This window comes from Bactrocera latifrons, unplaced genomic scaffold (genome assembly GCF_001853355.1).
Source record: "Bactrocera latifrons isolate USDA-ARS-PBARC rearing strain unplaced genomic scaffold, ASM185335v1 scaffold_17, whole genome shotgun sequence".
NCBI lineage: Eukaryota > Metazoa > Arthropoda > Insecta > Diptera > Tephritidae > Bactrocera > Bactrocera latifrons.
Window position 1 is genome coordinate 690,502 of NW_017535185.1, and position 13,625 is coordinate 704,126.

A 13,625-nucleotide genomic window follows, 5' to 3' on the forward strand; every position below is an offset into this window, starting at 1 on the left:
AGTGCTTAGCTGACTCTCGCGCAGTGATGTTATGTGATTTTAAAATCACGCGGTAAATTCGCGGGAAGCTGGCTGCCAGCTGACTCAATAAGAGTGAAGCAGGCGCCATGCCTGGCCAGTGCTCCGGTTACTTTCGCGCCGTGATGTTATGTCATTTGAAAATCACGCAGTAAATTCGCGGAAATCTATCTCCCAGTCGGCTATATAAGTAAAGCAGGCGCCATGCCTGGCCAGTGCTTGGGTGACTTGTGCGCCGTRATGTTATGTGATTTGAAAGTCACGCGGTAAATTCGCGGGAAGCTGGCTGCCAGCTGACTCAATAAAAGTGAAGTAGGCACCATGCCCGGCCAGTGCTTGGGTGACTTGTGCGCCGTGATGTTATGTGATTGGAAAATCACGCGGCAAATTCGCGGAAATCTATCTCCCAGTCGGCTATATAAGTAAAGCAGGCGCCATGCCTGGCCAGTGCTTGGGTGACTCTCGCGCCGCCATGTGATGTGATTCGGAAGTCACAAGGTGACTGCAGAGAACACTGGCGGCCAGCCGACTCTGTCCAGTGCTTAAGTGACTCTCGCGCCTCCATATGATATTATTTAAAAATAGCGAACCGTGCCTGGCTAGTGTTAAGCCCCTGCCCAATACCATATGTAGGTATTTATGTAGATCTACTAGCATAAAAATAACATAAAGAAAATTAAAAATTCGTTTCCGTGTAAGGAAAAAGATTTATTTTAATAACTTAATTGTGCTTAAACGCTTATTACTCAATTAAAAATAAATAATGGTGTAAAGCGTATGTTTTCTTGGCAAATTTTTAAATTTGTCGTAGTCAATTTCATAACAACTTGTTTGTACATTTATTTTATATTTTATTTACACTCTCCACACGCATTCACATGCTAATTTAGCAAATCTCTTTGTTGTTTTTGTCATTATTACTTTGCCTATTGACATTTACAGTGCATTATTATTGCGTGCATTATTTCTTTTTTGTTGTTGTATATTACTGACGCACGGAAATAGAGTTTTGTGCTCATAACCCAAATGCCATGCCCATTAAAGTAGTGAAAAATAAATAAATTTGAATAAATTTGCCTAGGGTAAATACAATAACCCTTATAACCTTTGTGTTTAACGCATTTCGTAAGGTGCTTTTATTACTTTTTTTTTTTTGCTAAACTGTGTGCCCACTAATTTATTTTTTTAAGGAGCTTTTTTGCCGAAGCAATTTTATTACTTAGCAGCAGAACGTATATAATTTCTTTTTAGGTTATGCCAGTATTAAAGTTTTTTCAGTGATTTTTTCAGTTTTGACCTTTACGAATCATTAACGTGCAGAAACAATTTATACTTTTTTACTGTTAACAAAAAAGTTCAATAATACGCACATTTAAGGTGTTGATTTTTGGTCAAATTTCTTGCTTTATTCAAAGAAATATTTAAATAATTTTAAAGATAAGAAATATAATTTTATTAATATAAATCACCTCATTACACCCGAGATCAGCTGGTCCGTATATGTATGTAGCGTGCACGCCCAAACCTATTTGCTAAAAAAACAAAATTTCTTGCTATATTGGTAGCACCCTTTATTATGTTCGCGTGAAGTTTAAACTCCGTTAGTGCATTTTTGGCAGCTGTTTATTTACATCGACAAAAGTTTTTTATAAATTGAAGCAATTTTTCGGTAACGAAAAAAACAAAAAATCACAGAGGTCTCTCGTTTCGTGTTTTCCCAAAAAATCAGTCACAAACTTGCTGCAAAGTGATGGCACATTATCGTAGTAAAAATCAATGAATTTTTCGTCCACAAATCGGGTCATTTACAACTGATTCTCTTTGTGACCTTTGCTCGATGTCGTTTTTGCTAAAGGCATGTATCTTTTGGTCTGAGTCTAACATTGACACGCTTCATAGCTAAAACATTAACCAAAATGTATTGACTCAATCCATAAGTACTGTTAAGATTCTTTGCTATTTCTCTCAAGCCAGCAAAACAATTTTAACTGAAAAGTGTTTGAATATTTTCCACGCTTCCGTAACCGTGGAAGCATACAATTTCAAACAAACTCGTTTTAAAATTGTTTTTCATGGTAAAAATCGCCACATAAACTCTACGCGTCGTAAACCAACAGTTGTCAAACACATACTAATTGTGCTCAAATTTTATCTTGAGTATTCCATTTTTTAAATATAATATAAACGGAAAATATGATTTTCCTTCCTTGTGAGTACCTTTACATACATATGGGCATATACATATACGATCCATTAGATGTATTTTACGTAACCTTATAATTGTATACAGTGATACAATCGTTATGCAATTCCCCATTTCCATGTACTCATACTATATGTAAATATACATACCATATGTATTATATATATAGTATGTCAATTTTTTTAAAATGCATCTACCATATTTGCATACATTAATACATATTTGCTATTTTTACATATGTTTGTATGTACGCAATTTCCCTGTTACCAGGTAATTTAAACTTTTTTTATCCACAATTAACGTAACTAAGTGTTTTAATTAACATCTTTGACTCTGCTACTGGCCGAATACATTTAAAAACACACAATATTTCGAAGCTAAAATAAAGTTGCAAATTCTTGAGCACGAAATTGTGGAGCATGCTAAATGGAAATACTGTAAATAGTTGTAAGACTTTGTTCATAGTTTTAAAATTCTTAATTTATTCTGCAAACCTTATGTAGTCCTCTTCAAAGTAATCCCCTTGACCCAACCAATACACTTGTGCCAACGTTTTTTCCAATTCTCGAAACAGTTTTCAATGCGCGTAACGATTCACGTTTTATGACTTCAATTGACTCAAAACGGTTTCCCGGCGCGGTCGTTTGGGTTTGCTGAAGCCACACGGAGCTAAATCAGGCGAATACGGTGGTTGCGCCACGATATTGATTGAAAATTTTGCGAAAAACTCACAAAGAATCAATGCAGTGAGCAACGGTGCATAATCGTGGTGCAAAAACCAAGAGTTGTCGGCCCATAATTTCGGCCTCTTTTTGCGAATAACTTATCGCAAACGACGCATAACACTCAAATATTATTCTGTGTTGATTGTTCGGCCCTTCGGCAGGAATTCAGAGTGCGCAGCACCTCAATACTCGAAGAAATGTTGATTTTTGGCCTGTTTTGACGTGTTTTTTTCACCTTTGCCAAGACATTCGGCCGATTGATCGTCTGTTTCCGAATCGTAAGCATAGATCCAAGACTCATCACCAGTAATAAGATGTTTCATGACATCCTGGTAGTCGGAAAGCATTGTTTCAACCTCGTTAACGCGACGCTATTTAATTGTGTTCAAATTTAGTTATTTTTTCCTCAATGAAGCCATCCCTTAAGCGATTTGTCTGCCTTTCCCACGACAGCTGGGTCCAAGTAAGCGGAACGCACCCGGATTTTTTACCGGCCAAGGACTGTCAATTCGGCACCATGCTTCAAAATTACTTCAGCAATGTTTCCTGCCGCTACAACAACAACAAACAAAATATTTGTTTTTTTGAAAAATCCATGCCCGGAACATAACCAAATTTTTAGCCGAAAAGGAATGACATCTCGTTAGCATTTCTCTAAATTGTTGAGGGAATGTTTTGTTTATTGTTGAGGTTATGTTTTTTGCCGCTAAAACACCAAAAACCGTCTGTTCGTCTAACCTACAGCTGAATTGTGTTGCAAGCCTAACAAAATTGTTAAGTTTATAGAACTATTTCCGAAGTTCAAGTTTGTGAGGTTAAACATTTTTCACCTCACTTCCTTCTTATTCAACTCAACTTTAAAAATAATATTCTCAATTGGAATAATTAGATTTTGCTATATTACTATACAACAAATTCATGATATTCATTTTAAAAAAGCTTTGTGGATCCCGTTAATTTTTTTATAGTATATGTACATTCATAAATACATATGTATATGCATAAATATTTACTATATGCATATATAAATTTATATTTAAACGCATACTCGCCATTTGCTAAACATATTCGAAGCTGCAATACATTCGTCAGATTTATATCGGTCACCTTCCGTCGCTCGATGCTGAACTGAACAATTTTAAGTTTGAAAGGAAAAGCTCAACTCTTAGCTAATCACAATCCACAATCTCTTATTGATTTATGCATTGCATTAATTTGAATTGAATGTTCATTATACCTAAGTTCATGCGCGCTGATACGAAACGACAAACAATGCACAGACGTAAGTGAGTGTGTATATGTGACTAAACGCATATAGGATCTACATACATATGTAAATTTGTCTACACCAGTTTTTTTTTTTTTTGTATTTCTGCTCCAATGTCAGCACTTGACCTTGTACGCTGCAACCGAATGACACTTTACACAACTCTTGTCAAACAAAAAACAACAAAGAGAAGAGCTACAAAATGCATAAACACTTATAAAAAGACTTTTTCTTTCCTTTTTGCAGATGGACAATGTTGAGATACGCAAACGCCGTGGCTCATTGCATTTCATCCGCTTCCAAACCACTGACATGAGCAATTTTCTCCTGTTGGCCAAACAAAAGGGCATGGCTGAACTGGTGACCACCGTTTGTGCAACGGGTGGTGGTGCATTCAAATTTGAGAATGAATTCCGGCAGGTGAGTGTACAAAAGAAGATTACGCTATATATGAAAGAGCGTTGTTTTTGTTGCAAATAGAACAACTTACTCTCTTTTTGTTATCTTCATAATAGCTACGTTTATTACTTAAATTTTACTTACTTAAATTTTAAGTTTTTTAAATAATATTAAATTTTCATTTTCTCTTCACTATAGCAAGTCAACATGAAGCTCGCCAAATTCGATGAACTCGACACGCTCATCAAAGGCATACTCTTTGCCGAGGTGCAAAATCCCACAGAGTGCTATTTCTATGAGAACGCCCGTGATATTATGTGAGTAGCCGATATTATTTCTGTCTTGTATTCTTTATATTAATTATTTTCATATTTATTTTTTGTCTTGCAGGAAAAGTGAAAAGCGCGCTTTTGATTTCTCCAAACCATATCCCTTCATATTGGTTAATGTCGGCTCGGGTGTGTCGATATTGGCTGTATATGGACCAGACAACTATAAGCGTGTCTCAGGCACAAGGTACCTTGATTTATTTTTATTATTATTTTGAAATTGAATTTACAACAATTTTCGGCAATACAAGGTATTTATAAAATAATCTTTCCTACTCCTCACAGTTTGGGTGGTGGTACATTCCTTGGCCTCTGTTGCTTACTAACCGGCTGCAATTCATTCGAGGAGGCTATACAGCTCGCAACAAAGGGTGACAATCGTAAAGTGGATAAACTGGTGCGTGATATTTACGGCGGCGATTATGATCGCTTTGGCTTAACGGGAGATTTAGTGGCGTCAAGGTATTACAAAAATATTTGCGCTTTCATGAACAATGGTACTATGCAACTCAATGCCATTTATTTATAGTTTTGGACAAATGCATATTAAGGATAAACGCTCATCCGTGTCGCGTGAGGATTTAGCTAACGCCACATTGGTAACAATTACCAATAATATTGGTTCAATTGCACGCATGTGCGCGCTGAATGAGAAAATGGACAAGGTAAGATTTGTATTCCTGAAATATGCCCTCAGTTTTTTTGATATCGCTTTGAAAAATTACAACCGTCCTTTTCTCTCCAAAAAGCTTGTCAGAACCGCCTATATATAATCAATATGACATATGACAAAATCGCATTTTTGTAAGGAAAACTTTTTTATTTGACAAGATATCTTCACGAAATTTTTTATAGATTATTTTCAAAGAATATGCTACATTATCCGAATATATTGCTCAAATCAGACCACCATAGCCTATAGCTGTCATATAAACTGATCGATAAATCTCAAGTCCTGGTATGGAAAACTTTTTTATTTGACAAGATATCTTCACGCAATTTTTCATGAATCATGTGCCCAAAGCACAGGTACAATCTCTGCACAAATTGTTCAAATCGGACCACTATAGCATATAGCTGCCATACAGATTAAACGACCCTAATCAAATTCTTGTATGACAAACTTTTTTATTTCCTTTTTATTTGAGAAGATATATTATCGAAATATGGAAACTTTTTTTGTGATCGGTATTCTAGCTGCTGTGTAACAAAAATTAACGTTTTTTTTTTATTGTTTTTCATTCATTTAAAGCTTTAATTATTCAATTTGACTTTACAACCAAATGTAAATAATTAATTTTTCTATTGCGCTTTATTTTCAGGTCGTATTTGTGGGCAACTTTTTGCGTGTAAATCCGATTTCAATGAAACTACTCGCCTACGCCATGGAATTCTGGTCGAATGGCACACTCAAGGCGCTCTTCCTCGAACACGAAGGCTATTTCGGCGCACTAGGTTGCCTATTGCAGTTCAATGGTGAAATTGCGGCCGCTTTGAATGAGACAGCAGAAACGTCACAACAGACACAAAAAAGCGAAACAACAGCTGATACTTTTTCAAATACCATAAATTCCACAACTTCGCCACACAGTAATAATGCCAATAATAGTGATAGTTGAAGTACAGGGACTGCTGCTAATATGTATTTTTTTTAGTTCGTAGCTCAAAGAAATTTTAATAGAAAAGAACTAAAAATCAATAATACAAAAAATGCTTGAAAATAATAAAACGAAAGTATGTACTAACAAAAACAGACAAGACATCAAAATCATAATCAAAATATAGTTAATTAATAATACATTTTTTATGTGTTAGTATAAAAAGGTAAAAGTATGTATGTAGTTTTTACGTATGTATGTATATTTAAACAATTAAAAAAAAAACAACAACAACAAACAAATAAAATAAGTTGGTAAAGAGCAATCACACACGTCCATAAACTGATTATTTAATTTGTATATAAATTATAACTAAAAATTTAGGAGCGAAGTTCAACAATAGACGCGGGGCGTCTATTTGAATTAAAAAATACGTATATATTAAATAATGAATTAAAAAAATAAAATTAATTAACAAATTTTCAACGAATTATTAAATAAAAACGCTCGATATTTATGCACATAAAGTAAAGCTAAAATGCGCAAACATATATTGTTGTTACAAAAAACACACATGCTTTGTGAAATACAGGGTTCGGATTTTCAGCGTATTTTTTATTTAAACAATTTTTCTCGTATTAAATGCACACAATTTAAACTTAAAACTTAATAGTAACTATTGATAATGTTATAAAGTAAATAAAAAATATGAAAGCATATATATATATATATACATATATATATTTAATATATAAAATATTTAAGGCAAAAATGGCGCAAATGGCATTAATAAGTAATATTTAAAAATATTGAAATTAAACTAGATAATTAATGTATTAAAAAATTAAGCAGACAATTGTGCAGTCGTAAAAAAATGGTTAGTCAAATAATTAGCTGACGTTGAGCGCAAGAAATTTTATGTTGAAGGCACAAGCTTGATAAATTTTTGAATGTTTTTAATAAAATTATTTTATATACAAAAAATACAGGATTTTGAAAAAATTTATTAAATTCATATAATTTTTAAATATATGGATTATATTTGGTAGTAAAGGGGGAGGTTATTGTGGTAATAATTTTTTTACAAAATAAAAATTAGATTGAATATCGAATATTTTTTTAGTTGTAAAGAAGGTATTTTTCATATATACTCGTTAAAAAGTGATCAATTTAAAAAATATGTTTAAAACAAGAAATAAAAGTGTACCGAGGTTGTAGCCTTGCCTTAGTCAATAATCTGTGTCAAATCTCGGGAAAATATTTTGTCAAATAAAATATTTCTAAACAAGAACTTGATTTTGATTTGTATCTTTCAAACTTATGCTCATCAGGGTATAAAAAATGTGTCGTACGAGACATAGGTTTTTGATTAAATAAAGGAGTATGACCCTTCGTATACCTAACGAAAAAAAAATTCTTTACAAACGTCAAATAATTTATATACCCTGCAGAAGGTATATAGGTAAGTCCGAAACGCCAATATTGGACTACTATCGTATATGTATATCTGCCATACAAACTGTATGGTCGGAATCAAGTTTTTATATGAAATTGTATGTCCATTGACGAGATATCTTCAAGAAATTTAGCATGAATTAATATTGTTGTAGCGACAGAAAACATTAAATAATTAATTTCGAGGTGCCGAGCTGATATTCCTTGGTTCCGTGACCGTTCCGGTTACTTGAACCCGACTGTCGGGTGAACAGATTTCTATTTTATTACTGTCTAAAGCAATGGTGCAGTTTCGGAAGAAGTTGTACAGATCAAGTCATTATAGTTCATTATAGTATTCTTTGTTTTTTGTTGCATTCGAATATTTTTTTATTATAGTTAAAATTCTTAAAATTAAAAAAAAATTAAATATTTAATATTATATTGAAAAAATAATTTATCACATAATATATGCACAAAAGTACTTCAAATAAGGTTTCAAAATTATGTTGCATTGCAATGACAAAATTCAACGAAAATAAAGTAGTTTGATATGACTTTGAAATTTTGTTCACTGTAGTATTTTTTAAAATATAAAAAAAAAAATATTTGTATAAAATAAAACGCTGTATGAAAATAAATCTGGCAAGTTGTTTGCATTTATTAACATTTGAAAGCAGAAATGTATATGTATGTGTATATGTAAGCGCACATTCACTTTTCATTGTATATACTATTTATTAACAAATAATCTTAAATATATGTATATATGGTAACAAATTTCAACATAAATGAAAAGCTTTTTTAAGGTATACATTTTATGAAGCATTCATAATTTTCCTATTTGTATAACTATGTATAATGAACAGCAATTGTAGTATGGCTAGAGGGCTTACGCTGCTTTAACTTTCAAAGAGTGGCATTGCTTAAATGTTTAATACTACTTATTTTTTATTAGCCGCTTATAATTAAAACTAGTTTAACCTCAACATTATCATTTTGTGACAATGGACGTATTAACATTTAATTTTATGTTTATGTTTTCTACTTAAAAGATAATGATGAAGGACTGGACGTAAATCAGTCTAATAAAATAACATGGCAAAGAATACTTGACTCAAACAATAATAAAAATAAATAAGAAATTAAAACGATAAACTAACAACATAGTTTTTTGTTTCGAAAAACGCGTTTCAATCAATATTTGTATTAAATACGGATTATAAATGATTAGTTTCAAACATAATCACTATTGCAGTGTACGGAAAGTACGCTTGTCAACGAAGATATTACGATAATCTCGGCTTTCTGCACAATTCTCTTTAAAGTCAAATACACGTATATTTTGGTCCGTTGCAATAAAGAGATAACGATTATCACAGGCTATGCTATATACAGGCGAACTTTGATTTCTCGCCTTTTTACTGCGTCTTGGGAAGTACAATTGTTGGTATGTATTCGGCATACGTATGTCATATAAATTGACGCGCCTATGATATTTGGCACCGCAAAGTAGTCCATACAAACCGTCATATTCAACGCAGTAGAATGACGAATCAAAAGGATCTTCGAATATGGCTTCATCTCGGTTAGAACGGCGATCATACATGCGGCAGGTGGTGTCAAAGTTGCCCGTGAATAACACATTCTCATCCTTAATAAGTAAATCATATATAGAAAGCGTGTTTGAGTTTAAGACAGTTTCCTTGCCGCTACAATAAGAAATTATATAAAAGGTAAATAAAAAAAATTATTTTCAAGAGTTTCTTATTTATCAAGTTACCTTTCCACATCGAATTCGCGTAAGGCATATCTTTCTACATCGGTATATAAACCGCCATAGAGACGTTCGCCGCCTTTAGATAACTTTAAAACTTTATATTCCTGCGGCATCTCTGCGAATGGTTCTAAATAAACCAATCCGAGTTCGCTTGTGCGATGCCACAATTTCGCACAAACGTTAGTACTGGTTGCATATATTTCATCTTCGAAATCTACACAGTGTAAATATTCTTTGGCTCGATGCAGTTGTTGTTCATGTACTATACCATCTTCCCAAATATAGCCATTACCCGTAACTCGACCAGCGAATATTGTATCTTGCTTTTTGGCGAAACTTGATATATCTCCACGTGAGCCAGTAGATATTTCTTGTAAGCATCTACGTTGCAGTGGTTCGTGTTTAGCACGTCCGTATAGCCGTAAATAGTCTAAGTGGCTTACATATAATAAATCCCGTTCCAAAAGTAGTTTAGTAGGAAACATTTGTATATGATTACAATATTCGTACTCCCTATAACGTCCTTGTAACCAGTTACGAGCTATGTGAAAACGACTTACATAGGAAATTGATAAATAGTACGACCTGTAACATAAAACTGTATGTAAATAAAAAAAGTTGTGCATATAGTAGTACACATTACAATATACCTTTTGTTTGTGCGCGTACAACTCCGATGTCCACACATAAGTGCATCCAAAGTTTTCATGTAGAATATATTCTTGTCGATTACATTTCGTAGATGATGGTGCACACGACACAAATTTAACAAATCCTCTTCAGAACAGTAACTCAGAATTCGCAGCATGCAATCCAAATTTAAATCAAGTAATTTAGTGTGTACCTTTTGATTATTCTCCATTTTGGTATTAATTGCTAATCGATCAAACTATCAAATTACACATTCGGTATGTAATTATTTATTGAAATATATTATTTTTTTAAAAAAGGATAAATAAATATAATACTTCGGCATGCAAATACTTTATTTATGTTTATAACATCCTCTCCCGGACAGCTGTTAATTGAGAATAACGATTGAAAGCAAATCGTGTAAATAGATTTATCGATGTTTTCTATTTTTTTGGAATAAATCAATTTTTGATGTATCTCATTATTTCTATTTAATATTTACAATTTTTGTATAGTAATTTAATGGAGGATGGAGTCATGTGTAGAAGTTCACGCAAGTGAGGAAAGTTTTCTGATCGCCATTCACGTGGGAGTGGCCAGAAACGATTCTTTTACATATGACNGGCGCCACGTAGCGAAAAGAAGAAACGACTGGCGCGCTGTTGTTAACTCGGCTATAATCGCGTAAGCGGTGACTACGCCAATCAAGAAGAAGAAGAAGAATTTAATGCACACAAGTCTATAAAAATAATTCCAGTTGAGATCATGTTAATTATTTTTGATATTAATTCCCAGAACTGTTATCGACAAGCAATTACCATTCCATGCTATAGTGAATGTGTACGTAATAAGAAGCTGTAAATTGTATCTGTTAATACCCAGCTGATGTTTGTTTGCGTTAGAATTAGGAAACGCTATTTTAATTGATTTATAATAACTCTGAGATGGATTCCAAAAATTCAGCGCAGTCAAATCCCAGCCTAAGTCAATATTTCGCCGATGATCCACCAAGCTTTTTTGATGAATTGGCAAACAGCAGTACAAACAAGGATAGTGGTATGTAAGATTAATTTTGAAATTTCAAAAAGTTAATTTGTGCATTGAAAATAGTGGACAACGCTAGCGGGCCAGCACCAGTAGCACCGCCACGTACAAATCAAAAACTACAACCGGCGCCCAGCAATTTGACAGCGAATACTTTTAGTGGTGCTTTTAAAGCTCCGGAATATGTAGAAAATGCTCTGGACGGTGAAGACGATCTCAAAGTTTCGGAGTATGTACGAAATTTCTGGGAACCAGCGACTTGTGAACACGGTGGTATACGGCCTCCTTTGCTAACGACACCAGGCATACAGACGCCAAATGATCTGGTTAGAAAGCATACAATATTTTTTCTATATATGTATATACATATTTAGATCTATTTTTATGTATTATATTTTTAAACAGCCGGACTTAATTGCTGAAGCAGTGTTGAAACATTTAGGCGAAACAGAGTTGTCACAACGAAATATACTCGGCATAGACAATGTCACACAGGATGAGCGTGGTTTGCGTACATTAATAAGTGCTGGTTGCTACCGTTCGGCTGTAAACCTAACCGGACGTTTGTTGACAATCTATGGACAAGGTTATGGACGAGCAGGACAGCCTGCTAAACATTCACCACACTCAATGCAGTTGTGGTTTACCCGCTTGGCACTTTTAGCTAAATTGGGTGAGTTCGAGTTACTGCAAGCAGAAGCAGAGCCATTCGATCAACTCAATCGACCAGATGTCTACTATGAGGTACAATTATTATCATTATTACTAAATTTGCATATTTCATAGGTATTTTGCATTTTCAATAATTACTTTTCATTTGTTAGTTTTATCCAGAAATGTATAATGGCAAAACTGGTTCCATAGCTTCTTTCTCATTTCGTTTACTACTCGCTGAGTTGCCCATTTATTTGAATAATCCACACTTGGGCTTAGATCGACTCTCAGAACTTTATGTGATTTGTAATGAAATACGAAAATTTTTCGCCGGTCGAGAGCCCAAAGAGGCTGAACAATTTTGGTGGCGCCGGGAGATGCGTGTACTACATTCCATAGTCAACTGCGCTTTAATAGTAAGTTCGCAAACAAATTTATGTAATTTAAATAATTTGCGAATTATTATACTACTTTTAGATGAAAAAGTTCAATTTGATTGATGACATCATACGCGGCATGATATTAGAAAAAAACGATTTGAGCAAAGAAGAACGTCGTGCATTGTATTCCGCGTGGGGACGTATTTATTTGCAAATTGGTGACATATTTGGCGCTGAACAAAAATTTGCAGAGGCGCGTCGCATGCGCGAAATGTAATTAAATAACGTTATTACAATAAAAAACAATAAAAAAATAATTATTTTACATAATTTCAGCAACTCCACAGCCGACTTGCGTGACTTGGTAGACAAAGGTCTAATTACCGTAGCCGAAAATGATTTCCGTGGCGCCTATGCTATTTTTCAAAAAGCCTTACACTTAGAATCAGGCAACACAATGATACTGAACAACATGGGCGTTTGCTTGCTATACGAAGGCAAACTAAAAGAAGCTATTAAACTATTTGAACATGCAATCAATTTGAATCCACAAAAATCGCTGAACGAGAGCTTATTGGTAAATTTATCCACACTTTATGAATTGGAGTCAAATAATTCAAAGCATAAAAAACTAAATTTACTGCGGCTGATCAATAAATACAAGCCTGATTTAAATATGGATTTAAAGATATGCTTGAAATTAGAATCTGTAAACTGATATGAAGCATTTGACAAAGAAATGCGTATATTTATATAAATTTGAAAATGTATAACAGTAAAAAGGACACACAAAATGAAAAAAGTATTTATGCGGCTTTAAAAAATATTTTTGTTTCTGTAAAAATAAAAATTGCCCTCCATTAAAAAGTAATTATGTAAACGTATTGTATAAATGTGTAATTTATAAGTGAAATAAATATTTACATACTATATATGAACAATTTTGTGTTTATTAGATACGGCAGTTAATTTTCATATTTTTTACAAACTCAATTGGTAACGGTGTTTTTGGTTTTACACCTTTCAGTTGTTGAGTCCTTGACCAAATATAAAATCGAGATGAAGTCGACGCGGCTGTCGTGAGTGACTTTTCAATCCAATAAAATATTTGATTCAAACACACAAAAAAGTGTTGCCTACATTTAGGCGTTATGCACATTT

The 13,625-nt window shown here is 33.5% G+C and overlaps 3 protein-coding genes across 7 annotated transcripts in view; 2 read left to right on the plus strand and 1 right to left on the minus strand.

Annotated features, from left to right (window-relative positions):
• The window catches only part of LOC108966777 (pantothenate kinase 3), a 25,789-nt gene extending 18,856 nt beyond the window's left edge, over positions 1 to 6,933 (plus strand). For all 5 annotated transcript variants that reach the window (XM_018929828.1, XM_018929830.1, XM_018929826.1 and 2 more), the window contains exons 3-8: positions 4,460 to 4,633; positions 4,811 to 4,929; positions 5,003 to 5,128; positions 5,227 to 5,403; positions 5,471 to 5,606; positions 6,264 to 6,933. In XM_018929828.1, coding sequence (XP_018785373.1) covers positions 4,460 to 4,633; positions 4,811 to 4,929; positions 5,003 to 5,128; positions 5,227 to 5,403; positions 5,471 to 5,606; positions 6,264 to 6,560 — 1,029 coding nt within the window. In that variant the 3' untranslated portion in view covers positions 6,561 to 6,933. The remainder of the gene's footprint in view (positions 1 to 4,459; positions 4,634 to 4,810; positions 4,930 to 5,002; positions 5,129 to 5,226; positions 5,404 to 5,470; positions 5,607 to 6,263) is intronic.
• Positions 6,934 to 8,707: 1,774 nt separating this feature from the next.
• LOC108966725 (F-box/WD repeat-containing protein 4) lies at positions 8,708 to 10,737 on the minus strand (the record flags this gene model as incomplete). The annotated part of the gene is given in 3 exon segments (XM_018929757.1): positions 8,708 to 9,685; positions 9,757 to 10,338; positions 10,404 to 10,737. Coding segments are annotated over 3 exon segments (1,257 nt in total). The 5' UTR covers positions 10,616 to 10,737.
• Positions 10,738 to 11,145: 408 nt separating this feature from the next.
• LOC108966724 (trafficking protein particle complex subunit 12) lies at positions 11,146 to 13,273 on the plus strand. Its single transcript, XM_018929756.1, has 6 exons — positions 11,146 to 11,442; positions 11,497 to 11,756; positions 11,836 to 12,174; positions 12,255 to 12,500; positions 12,562 to 12,737; positions 12,801 to 13,273. The coding sequence occupies exons 1-6, from the start codon at positions 11,331 to 11,333 to the stop codon at positions 13,180 to 13,182; spliced, it is 1,515 nt and encodes a 504-aa protein (XP_018785301.1). The 5' UTR covers positions 11,146 to 11,330; the 3' UTR covers positions 13,183 to 13,273.
• Positions 13,274 to 13,625: the final 352 nt, after the last annotated feature.

What these genes read in the sequence shown, in the direction of transcription:
- LOC108966724 (XM_018929756.1), top strand. Translation starts at nt 11,331, where the DNA reads ATGGATTCCAAAAATTCAGCGCAGTCAAATCCCAGCCTAAGTCAATAT. An exon ending in CAGTACAAACAAGGATAGTG is followed by an intron (nt 11,443 to 11,496) that starts GTATGTAAGATT and finishes CATTGAAAATAG; the next exon opens with TGGACAACGCTAGCGGGCCA. An exon ending in GCGCGTCGCATGCGCGAAAT is followed by an intron (nt 12,738 to 12,800) that starts GTAATTAAATAA and finishes ACATAATTTCAG; the next exon opens with CAACTCCACAGCCGACTTGC.